Below are 27,349 nucleotides of genomic sequence, written 5' to 3' on the forward strand. Positions count from 1 at the left end.
GTGATGGTGAAATGTCGTATTTAGGATGGCAAGTTAGAGCCCAAATTCATAAACTACATCTCTTCCCAACTCCCATTTAGTGATGTCACTATGCTAGTTTAAAATCAGCCTGGCTGGAAGTATTTTATACCACAAATGAGCAAACACTACAATTAAGGTTTTATTTATTTGAGATCCAGTTTACCAGCACACTACCATTTCCGAGTAAACCTTTTATTATGTAAGGTGATAAACGTCCAACAAACCCTAAGGGTATTTATTCTCTTTTAATAGTTAATTTAGAGTCAATTAAGGCAAATGACACAAAAGAAAAATTACAGAGAAAAACCTAGATTGCTATTTCCCAATGGATTTGGACATTTTCAAGTAATGGGAAAGGCATATCTTGGGATTCACAGGGTTCATTTAGAATCTAAATTAACAGTTTTAAAAACATTTAATCGGAACATCTCACATTATTGCAAAATATTAGTATATGTTTTCATGGGAACATATTTTTTTTTAATTTGAGAAACAAAGAATTACCTTAGATTTTTCTTTTTCAACAGTATAACTACCTTGTTAAATCATATCCAGAAGAAAATGAAATTTCAGCCTTTCCTTCATATTAATTCTACACAAATTTAACAAAGTTACATATGGGATATCACATAGAACAACATGTGTTTCTTCTTCTGCTTTTCAATTACCAATTTTCTCAACACGTGCCCCCATTATTTTAATGGAATGAATCTGACAGAGCAAAACTGAATATGTTAGTAACTAAATGAATCGGAATATTCCAAAAGCAAGCATTTTGAACATTTTAGCTAAAGCAGCATTAAAAACAACCAGAAAAAAACCCTAACTGCTTGATTTAAACAACAGATGAAACATTTCAAATCTTTTCTTTCCTGTTCCAGAGAAGTCAGACAGAAATGGCATCTGGCAAAATCAAAGATGTAAATTTAAAATTAAATAGTAAAGAATGGGTCCTTCACTTTTCAAAAGATTAGCTAAGAGATGAACATACCTTAGATGTTAAGACTTATATTGTGCTTTAGAAAGGCTATTTGGGGGGCAGTTGGGTGGCTCAGGGCGTGATCCTGGGGTCCTGGGATCGAGTCCCACATCAATCTCCCCACAAGGAGGCTGCTTCTCCCTCTGCCTATGTCTGTGCCTATCTCTCTGTATCTCACATGAATAATAAATAAAATCTTAAAAGGAAATAAAAATAAAAAAGCTATTTGGCATATTACATAGTTCAGAGGGGTAAATCAGATTGATGGCAATCTTATCAATCATAAAAAATATAAAGTTGTAAATATAAAGAGCCCACAACAAACTTTGGGGAAGAAAAAAAGCAATCAGATTTGTTTTAAAAAAAATAAAGGAAGAAAATTGCATTTTAGCTTAAATAAAAACTTTTAGGAGAGATTTTAAAAAGTAGCAGGGAATAACCAGCAGTATCCTTTTATTTTTTCTCCTATCTCACTAAAGTCACAGTCTGCTCCAATGGGATACAGAACTCATGATGACATCTAAGGGAAGGAGTGTGGTTTCATAACTTTGGTCAACAGGGTATACACTTCACATCACCACTGTGTTGCAAAGGAGCAAGGGGTAGGTGAGGTAACCATGAGAAGAGGATCGCCTAATTTAATCAGTTCTAGAGAAGGGAAAGAAAGAGACATCATTTCCATAAATTTAGTTTTCTTTCATATCATTCAAGTTCCAAGTTCAGAGTTAGAATTAAAACAGCCCTGTGAGAAAAGTCTATGATAAAATACATGATATTCAGCAGAAAGTCCACACTTCTCAAGTATCCCTAAGAATGAGGTAACAGAAACTATAGTCACAGTCAGCAGGCACACATGCCTTTCTTGTGCCTTCAACTTGCTCCCAGTTCATTCTTCATTTTAGAATTCGGTTTGAAATCACCTCAATGTTTTTTAAACATCCTCACAGCTATTCCAAATTATCCTTGAGAATATTATGACTTGAGCTTCATAGATACAAACAAAGCTACTCCTGGGAGGTCCAGAGTTCACTCATTTGAGGCTCATATGCACCAGTGCAGCAGCCACATGTGGAAGGAATAGAGGGGAATGGGCATCCAATGACTCAGGAAGCCCTAAAGCCTATAGATATCCCATCCCTCAAAGCATTCCTTTTCAGAACAGAGACTGCTTACCCTCAGGAGATATGAAGGAGGAGAGATGTTGAGACTGGTGCAGACACTACATTTCAGACAATATTTGTTAGTTTTTTTTCTTAAGCATGTCTCCTCTCATAAAGGAAGAGTTTCTCCTGCTCCCGAGGCTCCTTACTAGATGGTACTTCCCATCCTAAACAACTAGTTTGTACACTATAAAAAAGAGCCATGTTTGCTAAAACACCTTTCCACCTTTACTTTTATGCACTGACCCCTGCAGTGGCAAGGAAAGTGATCCACTTTGTGCTAGGACCTAGAGGCAGTAAAGCGGCAAAGAGGTTTGACAGTATGTTACAAGGGCAAAGGAAATTTGGCTCAAAGACTACCATCTCTGCCATAAGACAACAGTTCAGTTTCCTGGCATCCCTTAGAACTCTTACCACAATCCACAGCTACCAGCTTCCACTGGAAAATCAACCCCTCTGAAAATGAATAACAGATTTCCAAAGTCTTTCCCATCACACTGTTGGGATTCTCCTTATGGTTTATAGTGTATTTTGAATATTGTTTATCATAGCATTAATTTTTATCAGTTTGTTTCTTTTGCTTTGTACAAAAAACAACTCTGGACGTTTTAAGGACTCAAAAAAAATGGTGCTGTTTGATTTATAAATATTTGCCCAAAGTCCTCATTAGCAAAAGATATCTATATCCATATTCAGCACTTGTTTTCTGGCCAATAAACTAATTCAGTAATTTTGTGCAATTTATAAAAATAATGGGAGTTCTCTTACTTTGGAAGTTTTTCCAGCACAGTCTTCAGTTCTTCACATATGAGCTTCACAAGTCCATTCTTGATGTTACTATATGAAACATCAATCATGAAGATAAAGGCTGGTGGATTGGGAGGCTTATTCTTCTACAGGAATGCAAACAGATCACACAAATGTAATTATAAAGTATATACACTGTATAATCAAAATAAAACATTCAAACTCTTGAAGATCATCAAACTTTTCATTTACTATTTTTGGGTATAACATCTGTGGAATTAAATAATTTTCTAGAACACAGTCTCTGATGCTGTAAAAAAAGATTAAAGCTGTTTGTTTCCAGGGTATGACCTGTAACACACTATTGAATTAGACAGGATTATGATATCTAGCAGAGAAGCTTCACTTTTGTAGCACTCCAAAGACCTTAACACTGCAATTACCCAATTGTGAGTACAGTCTGGTGACCAGCCTTGCTTATAACCCTCTGCTTTATAAGAAAAAGTGAGTGAGGTGCCTCAGTGGCTTTGTCGGTTAAGTGTTTGTCTTTGGCTCAGGTCATGATCCCAGGGCCCTGAGACTGAGCCCCACATCGGGTTCCCTTGCTCCACAGGGAGTCTGCTTCTCCCTCTGCCCTTCCCCTCTCCCTTCCTCCCTCCCTCGGTCCCTCCCTCCCTCCCTCCCTCGCTCTCTCTCTCAAATAAATAAATAAATCTTAAAAAGAAGAAGAAGAAATGTCTGGAACCTTGACAAATTGTGCCCCCAAAGAGTACATGCAATAATTAGTATTTGTCTTGAAACTAGTAAAACTTCATTAACTTGATAACACTATTGTCTTTTTTTAAAGATTTTATTTATTTATTTGAAAGAAAGAGAGTACATGAGTGGAAGGGAGAGGCAGAGAGAAAGGGAGAAGCAGGCTCCCCCACTGAGCAGGGAGCCTGATGCAGAACTCTATCCCAGGGGATCCCTAGGTGGCGCAGCGGTTTGGCGCCTGCCTTCGGCCTAGGGCGCGATCCTGGAGACCCAGGATCGAATCCCACGTCAGGCTCCCGGTGCATGGAGCCTGCTTCTCCCTCTGCCTGTGTCTCTGCCTCTCTCTCTCTCTCTCTCTCTCTGTGACTATCATAAATAAATAAAAATTAAAAAAAAAAAAAAAAAAAAAGAACTCTATCCCAGGAAGCCAGGATCAAGACACAAGCTGAAGGCAGACACTTAACCATCTGAGCCACCCAAGTGCTCTTTAATAACACTATTTTCAACTTTTTTCTTCATAAGCTCTTTCAGTTTTAAAGATATGAAATTATATACTAAAATATAATTGTAGGGGCACCTGGGTGGCTTAGTGGGCTAAGCATCTGACCCTTGATTTCAGCTCAGGTCATGGTCTCAGTGTCATGAGATCAAGCCCCACACTGGGCTTCCTGCTCGGTGGAGAGTCTGCTTCTGCCTCTGCCACTCCCCATGTTCCTGCTCTTCCTGTCTCTCTCAAATAAATAAGATTTTTTTAAAAATAAAATATAATTGTATAACTTAAAATTATATTATATTGTCAAATACTTACCTGTTCCTTACATATTTGTTTTAGAAGATGGAATATTGGGCCTTTTCTACATCTATTTAAAACAATCACTATAACATAAAGCAGGTGCTATATAAATGTTTTGTAGCTGTTGGTCCCTTTACTGGCTGGTGTTCAAAAAGCTCTTAGGAAATGCTTCTTCAGTTGAGTCTTACAAATTATTTAGAAAACAGAGCCACAGGCAAACTTAGTGACTCAAACTAAAACAAGAGTTCAGGTTAATCCAATTTTCAACTTTATGGTAAATAACACAAACGTTCTAAAATAAAATTGTATTATAATTATAAAATTAGATGACAATGTCTCCAAATTATTTTACTGATTCATTCTATATCCATTATAATTCTAGATACAATACTCTTCTAATAAAGTATGTCACTTGAAATTAAAAAAAAAAAATGCAGGACTTAAAAATCACCAATGTAAATGCTTCATTGCTTTGCCACATTCAAAATCAGGCAAACAAGGAAAAGAAAGAACTGTACTGCTATCTGAGCAATTTTATTTTATTTTATTTTTTAGCAAATCCTTTCTCACCTAATCTAATTTATAACATAGACTTACATTGAATTATATTAAATAAAAATAATAATTTCCTTTTTTTTTAATCATTTCCATTAATTAAGCCAAAGCCTCGTTGTGACCAACCCAAATGTGTCTTACCATTCTTGTGTTCTCTTAAGTTCAGCATTACTCATTCCCCACAGAATAGCTTCCATAAATCCATCACACACATCTCTGTGAAATGCTTCACTGTAACTACTTTTCTATGCATGGGAAACTAATTCCTCATTCCTCTAAATGATATTCTCTTTCAACATCTCTGTATCTATCAATAACCTCACTACACATCAACTCAGAGCTTAAAAATATCAAATTAGATCTGACTATTCCTTTTCTTTCAATCACCAAGTCTCATTAATTATCCTTTCAAAATAATTCTTTCATGTTTCACCCAGTCCCTATTCTTAACCATCCAGAAGTTTGTCCTCTCATGCCTAGAAAATTCTAATGACTTCATCATTGGCTGCCTTAATCAATTACTCTCCCCTTTCAATCCAGCTTGCTTTGTCCAGCCAAGCCTAACAGGTATAAACTTTATAAAAACTTGGTTTTTTCATGACATCTTACCAAAACCACTGTTAAGGGCCAAAGACCTCCTGACTGCAAATGAGTGACTTTAAGTAAAATCCAGCTCTCATCCTAAATCTCTTTTCTCTCTCCAATTTTAGGCATGGCACTTTCACTTTCTAAGCTGTCAAGTCACTGCAATATCATTTCCTCTTCCACTTTTCTGACTGCTGCTTGTTTTTTATTTTCTTATCTTTCTCCAAAAGACACCCACTTTTTCTTACCACATGCTCCATCACAGAAATCTCGTTTATATTTTTAGCCAGCACCACTTTATAGGTGACTCCTCAAATTCTTTCTAATCATGGTCTGAGCTCCAGAGCAGCATTCATTTAACTATAGCAGACCTGCCAGGATCTTCACTTCAATATTTTAGCAGGTAAGACAAGATTTATCCCACTATACTGGCCTTCTCTATAAGGAAAGAAAAAGCATTATCCTCAAAAATAATCTGGGTTTCAAATCTCATTTTCTCTGTGGAATTGCCCACCTTTCTTACCATCCACACCAGTTAATTGTAAAGCATTCTTGTTCTGGCACCCAAATTTAGACACTCATTTCCAAAAGTATTTCTAACTGCGGTAAAATAGACATAAAATTTACCAATTTAAGCATTTTAAATTGTATAGTTCAGTGGTATTAAGTACATTTACACTGGTGTGCAACCATCACCACCACCCATTCTAGAACTCTTTTATCTTGCAATACTGAAACCATTAAACAATGACTTATCATTCCCCTCTCTCTCTAGACCCTGGCAACCACCATTCTACATTTCTACATCCTTGCTTTCATGAATTTGACTCCTCTAGGTACTTCATAAAATAAAATCATAATATTTGTCTTTTATGTGACTGGCTTATTTCATTTAGCATTAGTTCATCCATGTTTAGTGTGGGTCTAAATTTCCTATCTTTCAAGGCTGAATAATATTCCACATACATATATACTACATTCTGTTTATCCATTTATCCATGTATGGACTCGTGGGTTACTTCCACCTTTTGGCTATTGTGAATATTGCTATGAACATGAGTGTGCAAATGTCTCTTTGAGACTCTGCTTTCAGTAATTTTGGGTATATACCCGGTCATTCTATTTCTAAATTTCTGAGGAACTACTATACTCCTTTCATTTTATCTTGCTTTGATTACTGCATTAACTTCTAATGTCCCCCTGCTTCCAAATTCTTTCCTCTCATTACACAGACTGCTATCAGAATAACCGGTCCAAAGACACAATACAGATCACAATCCTACTGCCTCTAAGGACAGAATGTTTACTGAGTCCTCAGAGTCAAACACAGAGCATGGCACAAAAGACTGCTCAATACTGCTGACTGAGTGAATAAATGTGTGGATGGATGGATGAATGGATTAAGGAAACAACTCCCTCTTTACCTTTAATGGTCTCATTACTTACTGAATTAACATAAATTCCTCAATGGCCTGGCATTTTTAACTCCCCACAATACTCATTTAACAAACATGTATAAAAACCAGGAGATGAAAGGTAAGATGACAAACCCAGTGGAAAATAAATGGTTAGTCTGTATCTCAAAACAATTTCCCAGCTTTACTTCCCATTATTCCCCAATACACATTCCTTCAACTAATTTAAGTGTTTGCCATTTTCAAAACATTTCCTATCCAGAAGTCACAATCTAGCAGGCCTGGGCCAAGAATTTGGCCAGAAAAGTATTTTGTTTGGCATAGTGTTTTTAAAAAATACTTGAATATGAATGTGTTTTGGGGGAAAGGGAACATCCTCTCCAATTATCCTAGTCCCATACTAACTCCCCATCACTTATCTACACTTATCTACAATACCTGCCTCATCCCTGAAGAAAGTGAAGTTGCAAATACTCTGTATCTACTCACTGTTTTGTTTCCCTTTCCACATGTCCAAACTCTGCTCATGGTGTAACCAGCTCAAGTCACTCTTTGAAGCCTTCCTTCACCCTCCAAGTCATATGTCATCACTTGTCCATTCTCTTATAGCATTTTTGACACTTAAGGCATTTATCATACTTGGGTTTATACCATAGGATTATTTGACTCTTAAAACATTTATAATATAAATTGGGTTTATATCATAATTATATACTTATTGAGTCTACACATACGGAGTACCTTGAAATCAGGTTCATTGCTAGCTTTGGTATCCCTCATAGCACATAACCAAGTGTCTTGGGTGTGTTAGGTATCCATTAAATGTCACAGTGAATTAAAATTGAGTGGAGGGATGACATTTTTATTTAGGAAAAATAAAAGGCTGGCTTGGAATGGGATTTTACGTTTCAGGTACACTTTGTGTACAGATATATTCCGTAAACTTTTAATTGAAAAACTTTCAATTATATGACAAGAGTTGAGGTACTTTTTTCCAGGAGAACCCCATAGTGATTTCCTAAATAACTGCCTACAAATCCACAGTATATTGATAAAGAATAGAGGTTCTGTGGTCATGCCAACAGAGCTTTCAGTCTGGGTCCAGCACTTTCTATGTGTGTGATCTGAGGGTGGCACTTAAGCTCTCTAGGCCTCTTGTAATAATAGTACGCATCATGTGGGTTCACTTGAGTACTAACTATACAACACAAAAAAAAGCATTTAGCATAGAGCATCACACATAGTAAATAGCCAATGTTAATTTTATTATATACAACTGGTATCAAGATAAACTAAAATGAATAGGGCAAAATGTAATTTTGTATTTCTAAATTTGTATGGTATCAAAAAACACATGTACAAATTAAATAAGCTCCTTTTCATTGTCCAAATCCCTAAGGCAACTCACTATTATACTTTATTTACATTTTGAATTATAATTAAATTTGAAGATACTTAAATCATCTTTTATTTTGAATCCTACTTGGAATAATAAAAGGTAGATTAAGCTTACAAAACATTCTTCAAAATGTACATTTTTTTTTTTTTAATTTGGTTCCTTGCCTGCTGGGTGAAATTTTCCATCAATTAGACATCTGGAACATTTCCAGATAACAGAGTTTGAAGATACGAAGACTTTTGTTCCCAGAAATAGATTTGACTCTCTGCCTGAGTTTCTACTAAAAAAGCATAAAATCAAGATAATATAGCCTTTTTGGCAGAGAACTAGAAACTGAAAACATAGTTATATTTATACTATAGTTGCAAAGATCAATCAATAAATTTTCCATCACTAGTTATAATGGCTTTATTATATTTAATTAGAACTTGATTATTTATGTGGTCTACTTAATCATTCACCCTTAGTCAACAGCAGTAAAGAACAAATTAACTGTCTAAAAGTAGTTGGTACTTTAGGATTTTTTTTTTGTCTGATATAGTTATACCAAAAATGTTCTTACATTTGTCAAAATATGTTCAAATGACACATTTTGAATTAATAAAGCATTAACTTTTCTTTAATAACTAGTCTATGAAAAAAAAATTACCAGTTCTATGTAATGTAAAAAAATCATACAAAACACTAAAATAAATGCAAAAGTTGTATTAACTAAAAAATTTAAATCCAATCAATTGAAAAAAAAAAACTTCTATTTAGCAAAAATATTTTTTGTAATTTATACTCAATACGTGGACTAGTCCCCTCACAAATATCTGTGATAGAATTCTGTGGGTCAGAGGCTGTTTTCTGAGAACTGGGCATCAGCTGGCATTCATATTTGTCAGGGGAAGACAGACATTTAGTCAGAATGACTGTTTCTTCAGGTCTACATATGATACTTCAGATATAAGCTGAAATCTGAACTCAATCCCAAGAAAATGCTTCCAAAGTACCGAAGAATTTGAGAGCCCTGCAAGTTACCCATAATGATGTCACTCTCACTGTGACATTTGGAAAGGGAAATAGCCAGTCCTGGGAATAGTAAAAGACCTGCAAATTCATTCATTCATTCATTCATTTATTTATGCATTCATTCCACATACACTGATCAACTGTCTTCCAGTTGATTTAGATAGACACTATCTTCCAGTTGTACTAGATAGACACTGTGGTGGATACCATAAAGACAGCCAAGACAAGATTCTGGTCACCAAGAATACTGAATTCTATGAGGGGGGGGAACATTTAAGAAGATTTAAGTTTCATAGGAATAATTGCTACAACAAATATATGAACCAAATTCTATGGGAAAAAAAAAGCACTAGAAGATTTACTAAATAACCACCATGATAAAGTCAAAGAAAACTGTACATATGCACACATCACACACAGTCACATAAAATAAAATTTCAGCCAGGTATTACAGAATGAGTAGGAGTTTGCTAGGTGGAGTATATATATAGATGTAACAGAAGGATGCAAAGATAGTCTGGTCAAAACAATCTTACCCAAAAGCATGGGAGTTGTAAAAAGGAATGATGAGTCCAGAGTATGTGGTGAGAGTTTTGTAAAACTGAAGAGATGGCTGAGGTGATAGTATGAAAGCCAACAGTTAATGGTCTTATAAGGAAAGTTAAATTCTTGAATTTAATTTTTTAGATTAAGGAAATGGGGAGGCATCTCACGCTTACGTTTTAAAGCAAGGAAACCAAAGGCCAGAATCCCAGGCTCTCACATAGTCCAAGGAAGATTCTAAGAACTCTAAATCACTGTGGTGACAACTCATGTGCAGAAAGGAGGCAAAGAAAACTGTCATGGTCCTATTGACCATATTGGCTGAGCTTCTGCCTTGGAAGAGAAAATCTTCTGAAATCACTGACAAAACAAATGAGATTGAGGCACTATATGGAACTGTTGCTTTAAGAATCCAGAATATTTTATCTGATAGGGACATAAAAATTAAATTCTTGTTTTCTATTTCTGGCACCACTCTTTATTTTTAAAAATAATCACTGCACTGAATAGTTTGGCAGTTTAATCATGTTAACAGCCTAGAAGCCTTGATCTGTGTCTGAGGCATTTCTACATCCCCATGATACCCCCAAAATGCTTTGTTTGTGAATCAAGATTCAGTTTTTACATATGAAAGTTATTCACTTGAATTTGACATCAACGTATAAACACTTGAAGTCCTGGGAACACTTACTCTGCAGTAATCCAAAGTAGCAACATATTCATAAGATCCTAGAGATAGCTCCGGCTTCTCATAGTGGTCCAGCCTTCTCCCGATGTGGTCCAGATGTTGGAAATAGAACGGTGGAACTAATAAAAACAAAATAAGAAAGGAAATATTTTGTTTTCATAACACAGACAACTTAGTAAGTTCTTAAAATTTATTATGGGAGGAAAAGAATTAGTGTGTGGGGGGGGAGTATTTTAAAGCTATAATATAGTATATATTCTAAATATCCACTATTTAAAAAGCATGTGTGGAAAGTACAAAGGTTTTCTTAAAAAATCTTGACTCTTCTGCAAGTTACTGATGATACATAACATTTATGATTTGGACCACTGTGCAGAGACAGGGGATAACAAAACTGGTGTTTTTAAATTGTCACAAAGAAAATTTAATTATCTCTATTTAATTACCTCTTTTAAAAGGAATTCTGACTTTTCTAACTACTTAAATTTTCAATATACCCAACAGAAATATACATTCATTATTTGGACTATACTATTAACTACAATATTTATTATCCTTTAATTAAGAGATGTCTTCAGCCATGGAAAGTTTGCATAGTAATCTTTTAATGTTTGGACTTCAGAGTGGGGAGGATTACTGTATTAGGGAAAGACTATACCACTAAGATCTCAGCTGAGAACTCTTAATTTGATTCAAATGTCTAAGAAGGTTAGTTCTGGCAATGACCTGGAAGTCATCCAACAGCACAGGAACACTTATGAGTCACACACTGAACACTTGGACAAATATGGCCTGGTATCTCTGTGAAAACAAACTCCTGTTGCCTTGAGATTAATAGGGCTGGCTATTAAACCACTGACAATAGAAGTATTTAGAATAACCAGCAATGCTCTGGTTTTCAGCATTTCATAAAGAGCAACATTTTCATTCGTAAAAACCACAGAAGTAATGTATTTTTTTTTTAAGATTTATTTATTTATTCATAGAGACACACGGGGTGGGGGGAGGGGAGAGAGGCAGAGGGAGAAGCAGGCCCCATGCAGGTAGCCTGACGTGGGACTCGATCCTGGGTCTCCAGGATCACACCCCAGGCTGCAGGCGGCGGTAAACCTCTGCGCCACCGGGGCTGCCCAAGTAATGTATTTTAAAACCAACAAATCTATATTCTCTATTTTTAGTTGTGAAACAACATGATCACAACAGGACTGTTTTTGTAGGTTGGACTTAAAAAATAATCACCAAGAATTGATTTGTCTATTTTTTCTTAAAAATAAAATTGATTCTTAAAATTGATTTGTCTTATTTTTCTCTTATTCATGAGATACGGGGCGGGGGGGGCAGAGACACAGGCAGAGGGAGAAGCAGACTCCATGCAGGAAGCCTGACGTGGGACTGGATATCCCGGGTCTCCAGAAGCATACCTTGGGCTGAAGGCAGCGCTAAACCAGAGCCACCTGGGCTGCCCAATTTGTCTATTTTCTTACCATAACATGGTCATTTCTTTTCTTTTCTTCCTTTTTTTTTTTTTTTTGGTCATTTCTTTTCAAACAAGTTTTATAACATTCATATGTACATATGGATCTCTGAAATTTGGAAAATTCAATGTCTTGTAAAGATTGTGGAAGTGAGAAACTGACAGTCTCAACAGAGGTAAGTGAACTATGACAGACCAACAGAATCTGGTCTCATAGGGATACCCAATTTGAGTGAATGCCACAGTTGGAGCAAGGAGAGAGACATCCCAAGAGGACCACTGTTTTTCAGTTGAGCCTAGAAATCAGTGATTCCGCTCCATAGCAAGTCATGTTTTAGAACTGACCAAAGTTCTTGTGCAAAAGACTCACAATGCTAGTCTCTGGCCCTCTAAGCTAGACAAAACCAAACTCTGTAATAAGGGGGTGAGGAAACAAGGAGCTCTCCCACCAGAGAGCACTCACAGAGTTGAGATGCCATGAATGTAATCACATAGGCAGAAAGCTGTGCCCTAGCTCTACTTGTCAGTAGGGAGTAGTCAGCAGCCATAGGAGACATGGCTCCTAGGCAGAGTGCTAAACATTCTTCAGATTTAATGGCCTGCAGGGAAGCATGTCTATGAAGAAAAGAAACAGAGGAAAAGACGTAGAAAGTTCATGCTCTTATACTCATCACATGGTTCTAGAAAAACTCTAGAAATGTAAATGAATGTGGGAATGTTTCAGCTGGTATGTGCTTTATTTAGCACCAAAAAAATTAAAAATTAAGACATGTTATAAATATAATGAATGTAAGTTGCTCTTAGCAAGTTTGCAATTTTTTTCAACATCAGTCAATTCATACTGGAGTGAAAGTGAAAATATAAAGAATCTAGAAAAGCCCTTCAAAATAATGTTTTTTTTTCCTTCTTAAATAATCCAACGTTCATAGCTGAGGGAGAAAAAGTCTGTATGTGTTAGTTACATCAGAGCTTTTCCGAAATACTGATGAGCTTCCATTCAGGAATAACTCAGAGGAATAAAGAAAGAAAGAAGTCTCTCCAACGTATCATCTGAAAACAGATACAATAAAATTTCTTCTTTATAATGTCTGTAGAAGAAAACCAACCAGAACATGCTCCATTTGGGACCACCATGCCCCTCTCAGCCTCATATAAATGCATGAAGTTGTACATACAATTTCCCACATGGAAGCTGCTGTTTCTTGTAAAACTCAAAAGTAGGTAAGTAGTTTTATGTCTCAATCCCCTTCTACAAAGGCTCAATTGGAGGCAAAATAAAATTTTACCTCTCATGTTTACAGATGATATGCCTGAGAGGTTGTGTTTGTTTGTTTGCTATTCCTCTGAGTTATTCTTGAATGTGAGCTCATCGGTATTTAGGAAAAGCTCATTTATAACTAAGAGCTTTAACATATATTTTTCCCATAAGCTTAGAAGTACAATATGTTTCAACTAATAAAGAGCTCTTACTAATAAGCATTTATTGGCACCACTTACCATCATTCACACAGTTGCAAAATCCACACTGATACCTCCTTCCTCCTTCAATGAACTGCATAAATGGGCACATATAGGCTTTGCACCTGTTGCATCTGACTGGTCCATTCTCTCCATGATTTACCAAATAAAGGGGAGTCTATAAGAAGTAAAATGAAGAAATAGGTGGGTATAGGATCTCAAGGTACTTCAGAAATGCTATGCAATAATTGTAATTTGAAAAGTGGCAATGGCATCCATTAAGGAACTTTTAACTCTTGATGTTCACCAGGAGGGCAATGGTGCCTCTCTTGATACCTCTTGAATTCAAAGAAATACCCAAACAAAAATTAATTTGAATTTTTGCCTCATTAATAAGAATACATATGCATATTTATATGTATATGTGCATATATATTTATCTGTATGTGTGTGAAGGCAGAGAGAAAATATAACGATGGCAATAATATTTAGTAAAGCATTATGTTAAAAATATCTTAGATACCTTATATCACATATTTTGCTAAGTTTGTTCGCTGCTTATAAATAAAGAAGTGAACTGGGTTTGACTTTAAAAGCTCTAGTTTGTATAGAGTTCTAGTTTGTTTAGATAGTTCCATCAAAGAATATGAAATGTCTCTTCAAAAATCCAACTATCTGAAGAAATACGGTAATGTTCACTTATTTAGGCAAAGACCTTGATTCTGCCTTTTCTGTTTCTTTATCCCATGACAAAATGTACTCTCAGTGGCGCTGGTCATACTTTGCCAGAACTGAAAAAATAAATATTTCAATTGCCTCTTCCTCATAAACATGCATAGAAACCATAATACAGCTTGAAAGAGAAAAAGCTCAGCATTAGAGTCGGCCTTGTTTCTCAACTCTTCTGGCTTTCAGAATAAAACCACAAAGTTTCTTCTTGCTTTTATAAATCTCCCTTAAAGATAACATTTCTAGAAAAGCTTAAGAATTACAGGGTTTGGCACGTCAACTAAGTTTTTCTTAAAAAAAAAAAAAGGATGTAAATAAAGCAGACTGCTTTTTAATGGAGACCTGAACAGGAGGAAGAAGGTGGTGGATGAGGCGGGGTCAGAAAGCCATTTTCTACTCAACTTAGAAAACTGAGATTTTACTGTTTGCCTTGGTCCAGATGTTCAGTGTAAAGACTAATCCACTGATGAAATTTCAGAAATGAGTTGTGAGGTCTCACAGTAGAAAACAACAACAACAAAAACCAGGTTTAGTATGGGACACCTGGGTGGCTCAGTGGTTAAGTGTCTGCCTTTGGCTCAGGTCATGATCCCAGGATCCTAGGACTGAGCCTCCCTCAATCAGGCTCCCTGCTCAGTGGGGAGTCTGCTTCTCCCTCTCTCTTTACCTGCCATTCCCCTGCTTGTGCGCTCTGTCAAATAAATAAATAAAATCTTTAAAAAAAGAAACCAGATAGGTTTAGTATAATACATAAGGTAACTGTTGTCATGTCTATACAGAACAACCTTTTGTCTCTCCAAATCACTGAGCTCAGGAGAGAGTGTATTTAACAGCAGAGTTATAGTTTGATAAGTTTAAGATATACTTGAGTTCTAAAGGCATTTGTTTTTTTTTTTTAAAGGCATTGTTTTTTATATAAACATTTAATTAGCGAACTTGTTACTGTAAACTGCCACTGTTAAAATTATCTAGAAGGAGGGAATCTACCTTCCAGGAAATTCTGATATAATCTAATGGTTAAAGCTGAGAGCCACAGAAGATTTTAAAAACCTCTCCAAGAATTTGAAATGTACATTTCATATACATACTTAAATGTATATATATTCAAATACTGACACATAATACTTTTTAACACATACTCCATGTTTAAGAGGCAAAAAATGACAAGTGTTTGTCCTCTTTAGCTGGTGATAATAATAATAACTAATCTGAAGGGAAGCAAACAAAAACATGCAGGTCCCAACCAGAAATTCTTAGGATAGTGAATGGAGAATTAGAATGAGAAGTAAAAGATAACAAAAATGTAATAATAAGATAGCTTTTCTTTTTTTTTATCAAAACTCCAATTATCAGTCATGACTTTGTTGCTGTTTTATTCTACAGCTTCAACTTCTGAAATCAGAAGATGCTTTCAAAAATTAAACCAGAAAGTCTGCAATTCACCGGCACTCCAGTCAACTTTACTTTTCTCACCCTTTTATTTTGAGAGTTCAAAGACTATAATCAATTCTCTGAGAGACTTTAGAAATATGATGCCATTATTTGCCAGACAAAGCAGAGGTAATAGGTGGAAAATTAACCTTATTTTTACCGATATGATTTACCCAAAGGCAGGCCCAGCTTAAAATTACCGTGAAACTGTTGACAGCTAACACCTGAGCATTCCAGTCCTGGCAGATTCAAACTTGCAGAACCAAAAATAAATGTCTAGTAATAAACTAGAGGCGAGCAATGACTGTATCTAGGCTGTAAAATACACTCACATTTTTTCTGTTTTCACCCTTTTGGAAACTGGATGATGGATTGGTAAGTAAGGTCTTCAGACAATTGAGGTGACAGTAAAGAATGTTAAAAGCTTTTTAACTGTTTACATTTTCTTTTGGGGCAACAGGACTCAAATGGTTTCTAAATTACACTGCCTTATTTCATCTCTCTCAGGCCATGTTGAAAACTATCAGAGATTTTCTTTGCTCTCTCCAGATGTCTGCTTATCTGCTCTACAGTAGTCTGCGTGAGCTCATAAATAGCTAATCTCACTTTTCTTCTGAGTTCAACTTTAGTGTATACAGCTTCATTAAAAAATCAAATTATTTCCCAAAAAATCTCAAAGGTTTTTTTTCCTCACCAAGGACATTACATCATATTTACTTCACTAACATTTTCAGATTTTATAATTTTGTTTATAACTGTGCTTTAATCTTTTGGCCTCTGATATATTCCTGCCTGTTCTTTCTTTTCTGTTCTTCTCTTCAATGGGAAAAAGTGAAAGGATGGAGAGACTGGCTCTAAAAACCTCATCTGGCTATTTGTGGTTCTGGTCCAGTGTGGCATCGGTTTATACAACATGGAAGTGATGGGGGCGGTGAGGGAGGAAGAGGAAAAATAGTATTTGAATCTTTGGCTTGTAGTTTTTAGATTACCAGGGCTATACTTGTACCTTATTTGTACTAATTTTAATTAATATGTTTTAATTGAGTAAAATGTTCCTCTTTTTTGTACATGTATAATACCATGCTCCACTCTGGACCACAAGAAAGAATATAACTCACTGAGAAATTGAGTTTAGTGTTAAAATGATAGAAGTAATTTAAAAAACAAAAAATTGGGGGGTTAGTTTCCCAAGTAAAAGAAGTAGACAACAAGATGTATCAAACAGTAACTCCTTGGTACTACCACTACAATTTAAAATTTTTTCTTATATTAGTAGATAATCAGTTCTTCAAGTATTCCTGCCTTTTTTTCAGGTAACTTTAACATCTGTACAGTAGGTGCTGGGTATATTATATGTGTTAGTAGGGCATTCAGCCTGTCAGGATAGAAAAGACATTAAAGAAAAAGCATGCAAATATGCAATTAAAAGAATAAGGAATAGAAAGAATAGTTGGGAATTAATCATTAATAAAAGTTCTCTTTATCTTAAAAGGCAATGTTAAACCATTCAGATTGCATCCCCAGAGCAAAAATACTCAAAGAAAATGAAGTACAATGTAGAAAGATCCCATGTGAAGAATTGTTAAGATTTGTAGACTATGAGCTTTGTCTGGTATCTATATAACTAAGAAAAGTCTGAATACAAAAGTCTTGCTAGATAGTCTCTCTTTTAGATAAGAGATGAATACCACAATGCACCTCAATATTAAAAGCTGTTTATAATCCTGGGAAACTAAAGAAAACATGAGAGTGTTTTTGCAGCACCAATCCAGTAGATGGCACTGTGCAACTAAAAAATAAAACTCATTTACTCAGTAGGTAATAAAATACTCAAGATAATTATGCTATTCATTTTATGTGAATCTAATAACACTTAACTTACATCAGCTATTACTGTCACAAAATTAAGAAACCTAAACTCTTTTGAAAAAAATTAAATCATGGTTAAAAATATTCTGGATGGAACAAACTTAAACAACATGAAAGGCTGCCTTAACCATAAATTGTATAGAAATTATATAGAAATTATAGAATTTGCCAAAATTATTGGTGCCAAAATAACCAATGATAATAGCCAAGAAAAACTTCAAGTTTCTAATCCCCTACCAACTTTTCCTTGACTATATGTGGGAAAATAGGCAGCCCCAAAGTACAGCAGGCAACCTAAAGATGACCTGGGAAGAGATGGGCATGAGGAAGCGATGCTCCCACTGCCAGGGTCCACTTCCCATTTGCCACATTAGTATTAAAGGCCAAAATAACAAAGCAAAATCGGTCATAATACTCAGCAATACACTGTGATGGAGAAATTTCTTCTCTTTTTTAGATTTTTTATTTATTTATTTTGGAGAGAGAGGTAGTGCAAACATGTGAGTGCAAGGGGCAAGGAAGAAAGAGAGAATCTAAGCAGACTCTTCGCTGAGGATGGCCAATACCAGGGCTCCATCTCAGGACCCTGAGTTCACGATCTGAGTGGAAACCAAGAGTCGGATGCTTAACTGATTGCATTACTCAAGCTCCCCAATAAATTTTTTTTTAAGATTTTTAAATTTATTTATTCATGAGACAGAGAGAGAAAGAAAGGTAGAGACATAGGAAGAGGGAGATGCAGGCTCCATGCAGGGAGCCCAATGTGGGACTTGATCCCGGGACCCTTGGATCAACCTGAGCCAAAGGCAGATGCTCAACTGCTGAGCCACCCAGGTGTCCCTAGAAATTATTTTCTAAAGCAAACATCTACCTTCCTGTTGGAACATCAAATCACAGGCAGTGGTGTGGATGAAGGGAGGGATAGAACAGAGAAGTCAAATCCGAAGAGTTCAGAACACCTGGACTTAGGAAGGTGACACTGCTCATAGCCAGATATTGCTGGGTGAAAACGGTCTCCCATTGCCCCATTTCCTGCTCCTGATTTTTCAGCACCAGTTCTAAGTAAGGGTTCTAGAAGTTTTAATACATGCACATAAATTCTGTAACTACCTACTGTTCCCTATCTTTAAATATTTACTAATTTTGAAAAAATATATATCTTCCAGTTTTTTTTATATCTTCCAGTTTTAAAATAGACTTAACTTCTCTCCCTTTTTTCTCCCTTTATGTCCCTCAATAGAAGTACCAGAGAAAATAATCAGTCTCCTGGACTATACAGTTGTCTCAACACGACCAATAGTCTACCTCACTTAGTGCCTGAAGGAAATACCTCAGCTAAATAGTTACTGGTAAAGGGAGAAAAATTTTTGAAGTGGGTCCTAAATCAGATCAAAAGTTTTAAAGTAAGATGATCTACTGAAATGTAACATGGTCCCCCAAACTGATAAAGGGTCACATTCGACATCAATTATATTCCTCAGTAAATCACTACAAATAGGTAAGAGCAGCAATAGTTTCATAATATCAAATATATTTTGGCATGCAGCTACTTCTTGGGATTGGAGCGCTGCTTATTTTTTGGTTCTATATCAAGAAGAGGTCAGTTGATAACTTGGATTAATTGGGGGGATGTAAGTAGAAGCATGGAAATGGTATGTGAAAAGATAATCCAGAACCTGTGATGAGCAACTACCCTTTAAAAATGTTAAACATTCAGACTATTAGGCATGCTGGAAGGCAAGCAGGCTTAGATTCCAAAGGATTATGCCCAGAAGCTAGAATGAAGAGAGAGTCTGTATCAAGTGCACTTATTAAAGATATTTCCACAGGAAAGAGAAATGAGAAGCAGCTTGTATATGTTTTCTATTTTTAGTATTGCCGTATATGACATTTGGTCAGCATACACTGAAAGAAAGGGAATAGAGCAATAGGCTACTTACTGTACATACAATTTCTAAACAGCAGTAGTGTTTTGACTTTTTAAAATAGCAAATACAGAATGAAAAAATATTTGCTGAATGCCTTTTAAAATTGTTATGCATCTTCTGAAAAGAAAGAGCCTGATAATAAAAACATTCAAGGCATTGTACTAATTCTAAGCATATACTTCTATTTTCTAAGGATGTTTTTAGTTGGCTTTTATAAACCTAAAACTTTGTGTTTTCATATTTCCAGAAAAGTATCCTCTTGTTAGAGTGTCCTTCAAAGTCGATTTTTAGTTTTCTCTTCAAAATCACTGTTAGCTTACTTTTACTCTTAGAGCTATCTTAAAACTCACATTGGATTTGAACACCTTTTTAGTTTTGGATATGGGTCCTTTATATTGGGGGGGGGTGTCTGTTTTGTGCATCAAGCATGGAAAATTCTGAAAAATTTTACTGATGCAAACCTATATGTAAGATCATAACTATTATCTGTATTATTTGTAGTTTACAATGCTTTCAAATACATAAAAATATCAATTTGATATTGAGGCACTAACAACATTGGAGGTGGGAATTAACCATTCACAGGTTCAGAAAGGAATGGAAGGTCAGTATTGAAAAGTGACTTATCCAATAAATTGCAGAGCTGCAGCTTGAATTCTCATTCATTTATTCCACCTATTTGCCTCCTCTGTGCTATACACACAGAAACTGCTTTGTAGATTGCTCCTACAGGAAAGCCTACAGTTTCAGAGAAAGGCATCATTACTCGTGGTCTAATGATTTAACCAAGCCCTCAGTGCTCCCTGGTAACTATTAAAAGTCTTCTGTCATTTCTCTTTTTCTCTCTCTATAGGAGCTACTTTATACCTTTCAACCTCCAAATAAGCTCACTTTCCACCTATCTTAGCAGATCATATTGCCTCCTTGTTCAAAAAGAAAATAGAAGACCTCAGAAAGGAACTCCCTTGACTTTCCCTCTACCAATTTGCCAGCTAGATATTTAATTTTCCTTTCTCTCCCTCTCATGTTACAAAGGGAAGTGGTGTCCCTCTCTCCTCCTGACTTGGCAGAAGCTTTGTCTAAACTGGAACCAAGTCTCAGCCTGGATCCTGAGGACTGGCTTAGACATTTCAACTGTATGTTCCCAAATTATCTTGAATCTGACAGCACTCAACATACAGCTTTACTTTTCAGTATCACTACTAAATTCTCAATTCATGACTCACAAGTCTAACATGTTTATTGTTTTATTTCCTAGAGCACAATACCTGAAAGAGTGGGCAGTCAACAGTTTTTGAATGAACAAACGAAATATCTATCAGGTACTCAAATACACCGTCATGAACTCAGGGCAGTTCTTGATAGCTGTTTAAGCGCAAAGTACAAATAAAAGAAGAAATCACTTGTGGGGGGCAGGGGGTCAATAAAAGCTTCTTTCAAGGAAGAGATGAGCAATTATGGGGAATTATATTTTCACTGACAGAAGAAGAAAATTCCAATTAGTCCAAATAGTGTAACACAGGAGGAAAAGCTTGGGTATATTGGTAGTTAATAAGCAAGTATCCTAAATCAGCTGAACTGAAGGGAGATTGAGAGGAGGGCTAGACTGATTCTATGGAAAGGTATGTCCCGAATGGCCATGTTTAAGACATACATGTACATGCATGTACACACACACACACACACACACACACACACACCTACCTCCAATCAGTTGTTATATTACATGGTAACGATTCTGACAAAAGATAGTTAAGAGATTTAACCATTCAGTAAATAAATGATGTCTTTAGAAAAACAGTATATTTGGCATAGGTTTTGAAACTTGCTTATAAATTAGTGAATTTTATAATGTTTTACAATTAGCATGAGTGATTTCTAGAATTTGTTTCATAATCTCCTGTATTTTTTTCAATTCATAAAACTGAAAAAACAAATTCAAAAGATGTTTGAATAGTTTAGCTTTAATTTTTAAAGTAAAATTTTTTAAGAGATGGGGAGTAAGGAGGAGAGTGAGAGAGAATCTCAAGCAGGCTCCAGCCCAACAGAGCCCAACATGGGGCTCAGTCTCACAACCCTGAGATCATGACCTGAACTGAAATCAAGAGTCAGATGCTTAACCAACTGAGCCACTCATGAACCCCAAAATAAATTTCTAACTTAAAAAATTCACTCATTAATATGTAAGCTTCAGGTTCACTGCTGATCCCCAGGGCCTTAACTACAGAGTAAATTCTCAAAAAAATATTTGTTTAATGACTTGATAAGGAGGAAGAAACAGAAGAAGAGAAAAACTGGTTTGAAAGAAGTCTGAACTACAAAAAAAAAATTAAAAATGAAAGAAGTCATGTTTAAACTTGAGGATATATGCCAGTTCTTCTACCACAAAACATTACATCTGGATGTGATAAACCCTAATATGCTAAAGTTCATCCCAAAATATGCACAAATAGGAGACTCTTTTCCTGCAATAGCCAAAAGTGTCTTAAAGCAGATACAGCTGTAACCTTTCTACCCAGGGCCTCTAATGCCAGGAGGGCTTTTTAGTTGAAAAGTCAAGTTGGACCATATGCTAGTCTAAAGAAGGGCTGCTTCTGGTAAGAGAGCATCCATAGTCTCAGAACAGAAAATAATTATCAGAGAAGAGCCCTTCGGTTTTCCTAAATGGCAATTCCTAGTTCATGACTAGATTATAAATGGTAGGGAATGGTTCTAAAGCTAAAACAACGGTCTGTTTAGATTGGGTATACTGATGCAGTCTTTCAAGTTAAAGGTATATTTGCAAAGATCAATATCACTTTTCTTGCTGGAACAGATATTGGAAACTTTTGAGTAAGACACTTCTTCCCAAGGAGCTATGATATTTAGAAATTCAATAGTTGAGAGAGATTTTCCCACATTTCTTTTAAACCTTAATTATATTATCTTTCATCTCTAAGAGAGAATTATATTTGTTGTCTAATTATAGGTCACTTGAAGGAGACATATTTGCTGTAAGAATGCACAGAGGATGAAAATACATTTTAGACCTAAAAACCCTATAAAATTGTTTGTTTCTTCCTAACAAAATAATTGGCAGTTTTCTATTCCTTAAAGGAAAGTTGTAAAATACTACACTTTAAAGATGAAAGTGTTAAAAATAATAAGCTTAGGAGCACACTCTCTGTTTCTCGGGCAGAATTATAAGTTAACCGAAGTCTTTCTTCCATTTATTTCACTTCTTTATGTGCTCATGAAAACACCTTAAAAACATGTTTCTCTATGCATGAGTCAAGTATTTATTTATATTTTTTTCTTTAAATTCAAGTCAGTTAATATTTAGCCTGGTTTCAGGAGTAGAATTCAGTGATTCATCACTTACATGTAACACCCAGTGCTCATCTCAATAAATGCCCTCCTTAATGCCCATCACAAATCTAATCCATCCGCCCACCACCTCCCCTCCACTGACCCTCAGTTTGTTCTCTGTAGTTAGGAGTCTCTTATGATTTGCCTCCCTTTCTGTTTTTACCTCATTTTATTTTTCCTCCCTTCCCCTCTATTCATGTTTTATTTCTTAAATTTCCACATATGAATTAAATCATATATTTGTCGTTCTCTGATTAACTTATTTCACTTAGCTTAATACACTCTAGTTTCATCCACGTTGTTGCAAATGGTAAGATTTTATTCTTTCTGAAATGACTGAGTAGTATTTCATTGTACATATATACCTCATCTTCTTTATCATTCATCAGTAAATGGACAATTGGGCTCTTTCGTAATTTAGCTGTTATTGATAGTACAGGCATCCCTTTGAATTTGCATTTTTGTATCCTTTGGAAAAATACCTAGTAGTACAATTTCTGGGTTATTGGGTAGCTTTATTTGTAACTTTTTTTCAATAAGGCAGGAAAGAATATCCAAAGGAATAAAGTCTCTTCGACAACTGGTATTGGGAAAAAGGGACAGTGACATGCAGAAAAATGAAACTGGACCACTTTCTTACACCATACACAAAAATAAATTCAAAATGGTTAAAAGACCTAAATGTAAGACAGGAAACACTCAAAATCCTAGAGGAGAACACAGGAAGCAACTTCTTTGACCTCAGCCATGGCAACTTATTAGACATGTCTCCCAAGGCAAGGGAAACAAAATGAACTGTTGGGACCTCATCAAGGTAAAAAGCTTTGGCATAGAGATGGAAACAATCAACAAAACTAAAAGGCAACTGACGGAATGGGAGAAGATATTTGCAAATGGCATATCAGATAAAGGGTTAGTATCCAAAATCTATAAAGAACTTATCAAACTCAATACCCAAAAAACCAAATAATCCAACCTAGAAATGGGCAGGAGATATGAATACATAGTTTTCCAAAGAAGACATCCAGATGGCTAATAGACACATGAAAAGATGTTCAATATCACTCATCATCAGAGAAATACAAACCAAAACCACGATGAAATACCACCTCACTCACACCTATCAGAATGGCTAAATTCAACAACACAAGAAACAATAGATGTTGTTGGCAAGGATGTGAAGAAAGGAGAACCCTTTTGGACTGTTGATGGGAATGCAAACTGGTGTTGCCACTCTGGGAAACAGTATGGAAGTTCCTCAAAAAGTTTTAAAAAAACAGAGCCAAGGCATTATTTAAATAATATCTTCTCAATCAGGCTTATCTGACTACTCTATTTAATCTGAAACCTACCATTTATCCCTCCCCACAGGCAGCCTTCATCTCCTTAACCCTGCTCTGCTTTTTCCTTTTTCCACATATTACATCATTTTCTCAATATGAGGTCCACTGCCTTATCTCTCCATTAAAACATAAGTTCCATGAGGGCAGAGATCTTTAACTGTGTAGTTCACGTACATATCTCAAATAACAATAATGGTAAGTGGCACATATTGGGTGAATAATAAACATCTGTTGAATTAAATCCTTGTTGGAATAAGGTAGAATAAATTAATAGTTCTTTATGCAGTCCAATCTGCTGTCAACGTAAATAACTGCTTAGTTACCATCCCTGGAGGCAGCCACAGACACTGACTAGATCACTTCCAAGTGATACAGCAAATCATCCTTGTGAGTTAACTTGATTTGGGCAAAGAGACAAAGCCATTTGGAGCAAAGACTTGAAAATAGGGTTAAGAAAAGTCGAGAAAAAATTTTTCACTTAAAAATGTTATGTGACCAATTCAAAAGCATCTGGAGGAATAAATACATCTATGTGTTTATTATATATCACTAATAAGCTGGAAGGAGAGGGAAGATGACTGCCTAATACATCAAATAATAAAAATTGATAAATATGAGCTAATACACATTTTCTATCATTTTTAAAAAGAAATGTAAAAAAAGGAGAAATATAGACAAAATTATGTTTGAAGTATTTATTTTTTTATTTTTATGTTTGGAGTATTTAGATAAAAGACTTTTTCTTTTATTTTTCTTTTTTTTTTTAATTTATATTTATTTATGATAGTCACATACAGAGAGAAAGAGATAGAGGCAGAGACATAGGCAGAGGGAGAAGCAGGCTCCATGCACCAGGAGCCCGACGTGGGATTCGATCCCGGGTCTCCAGGATCGCGCCCTGGGCCAAAGACAGGCGCTAAACTGCTGCACCACCCAGGGATCCCAAGACTTTTTCTAAATGTTTAAAACTGTAACAGAAAGGGAGTATGGAACATAGTAAATCAAAATAAATTCAAATCTCAACCCTATGTTAAAATATTTCAATTTACCTCAGTAGTTCAGTTTAGGATTAAGAAAAGTGATTTCTAATGCATGTGTTCCATGATATCTATACGCACCATATTTTACAAGTAAGGCTCTTCTGTTTCACCTGTATTTTGCAGAAATATTTTTCCAGGAAATCAATAATGCTCTTATTTTCCCAAACAATGAGTAACATTTTAAGGATTTTTTTCTTTATATATTTCATATGCCCTCCTTCTCACTCTCATAAATACACACACACACACACACACACACACACACAGTATGTATCTTCATATTTACAGTGAGATAATATTGAAAGAAACATCTATGGGGGGGGGGATAAAACTGAAACCTAAGCTAAACTTAGGAAGAATTTGAATTTAACTGTCCAGGAAATTCTTTAAGCAACTGTTTTCCTAGTCAGCACAGGTGTTTTGTCTGCCAGCAATATTAAAAGCAAGGATAATTTCCAGTGAGTATCCAAATGGTGATTTTTCATAAGAACATATGTGTAGGAAAGAAAATGTTTTCTTTGATATAGAACATGGAGATGCAAGTAAATGTCAGATGCCTGGATAGAGATAACTCCAAAATATAAGTCCTAGCTTTAGCCTGGTTCCTAGATAGTCAGTTCCTTTTTTATTTACTTTGATACTCATTCAGTTACAAATACATTTATACACAAAGCAGATACTCAATAAATGTTTAAGCAAAGATATCTATTCTGAAACTTTCATCAAATTACTTGGCTCCAAAATTCTAATTTATTTCCATATATAAATGATACTGTGTAATGAAAATATCATATTAAATATTTGTTTAGTGCTAAAATGTTTCAGGAACTGTTTTAGGTCTTGGGAGAGCAAGTGAGGAAAAATCAGATATGCTCCCTACCCTCATGGATTCTAGTGGGAGAAAGACATCCACCAAATACACAAATAAAAAACTCAAACTGTGGCATGTGGTATAAGGGGAGCTACAAGGAGTCTAAATGTGGGATATCCTGGAAGGCTCTCCTGGGAAGGTGACTTCGAACTGAAATCTAAAAGTTGAATAGAAATTGATTAAGCTAAAAAGACAGGAGAGTGTGTGAGAGATTAAGGGGAAATTATTCCAGCAAATGTCCATGAAGCATCTTACGAAAAGTCAAAAACTATATAAATGTTTATGCAATGGTGAGTGCTTATCAGTTGAGTAATAAAGACCGAAAATTACAATATACTATTAAAAAACAGGTAACATACAAGATTTCCTCTTAAAAATACAAAAGAGCAGCTAACTCTTTCCACTTACATATGAATATAAATGTGAAGTCTGTATCAATTTCTCCTTCTTAGGTAAGATGTGTAGCTAGAATCATGGACAGTATATGTAACATCCCTCTTAAATGTATACATTTCAAGTAAACTTAAATTACTGTAGTTCGTATTTCTCTTCCTTGTATACAGTAGACTCTTCAAGTCAATGATTGCTGAGTTAAATAAAATTTTCCATGGAGGAATTTAATTATTATATAGCAAATAATCATAATAATAATGATAAAGATGACAAGAGTAACTATCATTCCTTATACCAGCTTTTTTAAAGATTTTATTTATTTATTTATTTATTTTATTTATTTTATTTATTTCTGAAAGACACAGAGAGAAAGAGAGGCAGAGACACAGGCAGTGGAAGAAGCAGGCTCCATGCAGGGAGCCCGACGTAGGACTCGATCCCGGGTCTCCAGGATCACACCCTTGGCCAAAGGCGGCGCTAAACCTCTGGGCCACTGGGGTTTCCCTTGCTTATTATTTTTAAGCAACTATCAGGTAAGGAGTTATAATTTTACTTATGAGAGAAATGAGGCCTAAAAAGTTAAGTACTTTCAAGGTTACACTGCCAGAAGTCCATAGAGGTGATTTGTACACCCAATTTCATATGATTCCAGAACTCCTGCTTACTTTACTCATAATTATGCTCAACTCTTGACAAAGAATCACTTCAAGAATCACTTGTGCGAGACGCTTAGGTGGCTCAGTGGTTGAGCATCTGCCCTTGGCAGGACCCCGGGATTGAGTCCTTCATTGGGAACCCCCCCCAATAAGG

The 27,349-nt window shown here is 35.6% G+C and overlaps 1 protein-coding gene across 5 annotated transcripts in view; it reads right to left on the reverse strand.

The window, feature by feature from the left end:
* SEC24D (SEC24 homolog D, COPII coat complex component) overlaps positions 1 to 27,349 on the reverse strand; it is a 105,087-nt gene that overhangs the window by 32,156 nt on the left and 45,582 nt on the right. For all 5 annotated transcript variants that reach the window (XM_072810048.1, XM_072810050.1, XM_072810051.1 and 2 more), the window contains 3 exons: positions 13,627 to 13,765; positions 10,659 to 10,774; positions 2,929 to 3,053 (listed from right to left, as the gene is read on the reverse strand). In XM_072810048.1, coding sequence (XP_072666149.1) covers positions 2,929 to 3,053; positions 10,659 to 10,774; positions 13,627 to 13,765 — 380 coding nt within the window. The remainder of the gene's footprint in view (positions 1 to 2,928; positions 3,054 to 10,658; positions 10,775 to 13,626; positions 13,766 to 27,349) is intronic.

The sequence above is a fragment of the Canis lupus genome, chromosome 33 (genome assembly GCF_048164855.1).
Source record: "Canis lupus baileyi chromosome 33, mCanLup2.hap1, whole genome shotgun sequence".
NCBI classification, from domain to species: domain Eukaryota; kingdom Metazoa; phylum Chordata; class Mammalia; order Carnivora; family Canidae; genus Canis; species Canis lupus.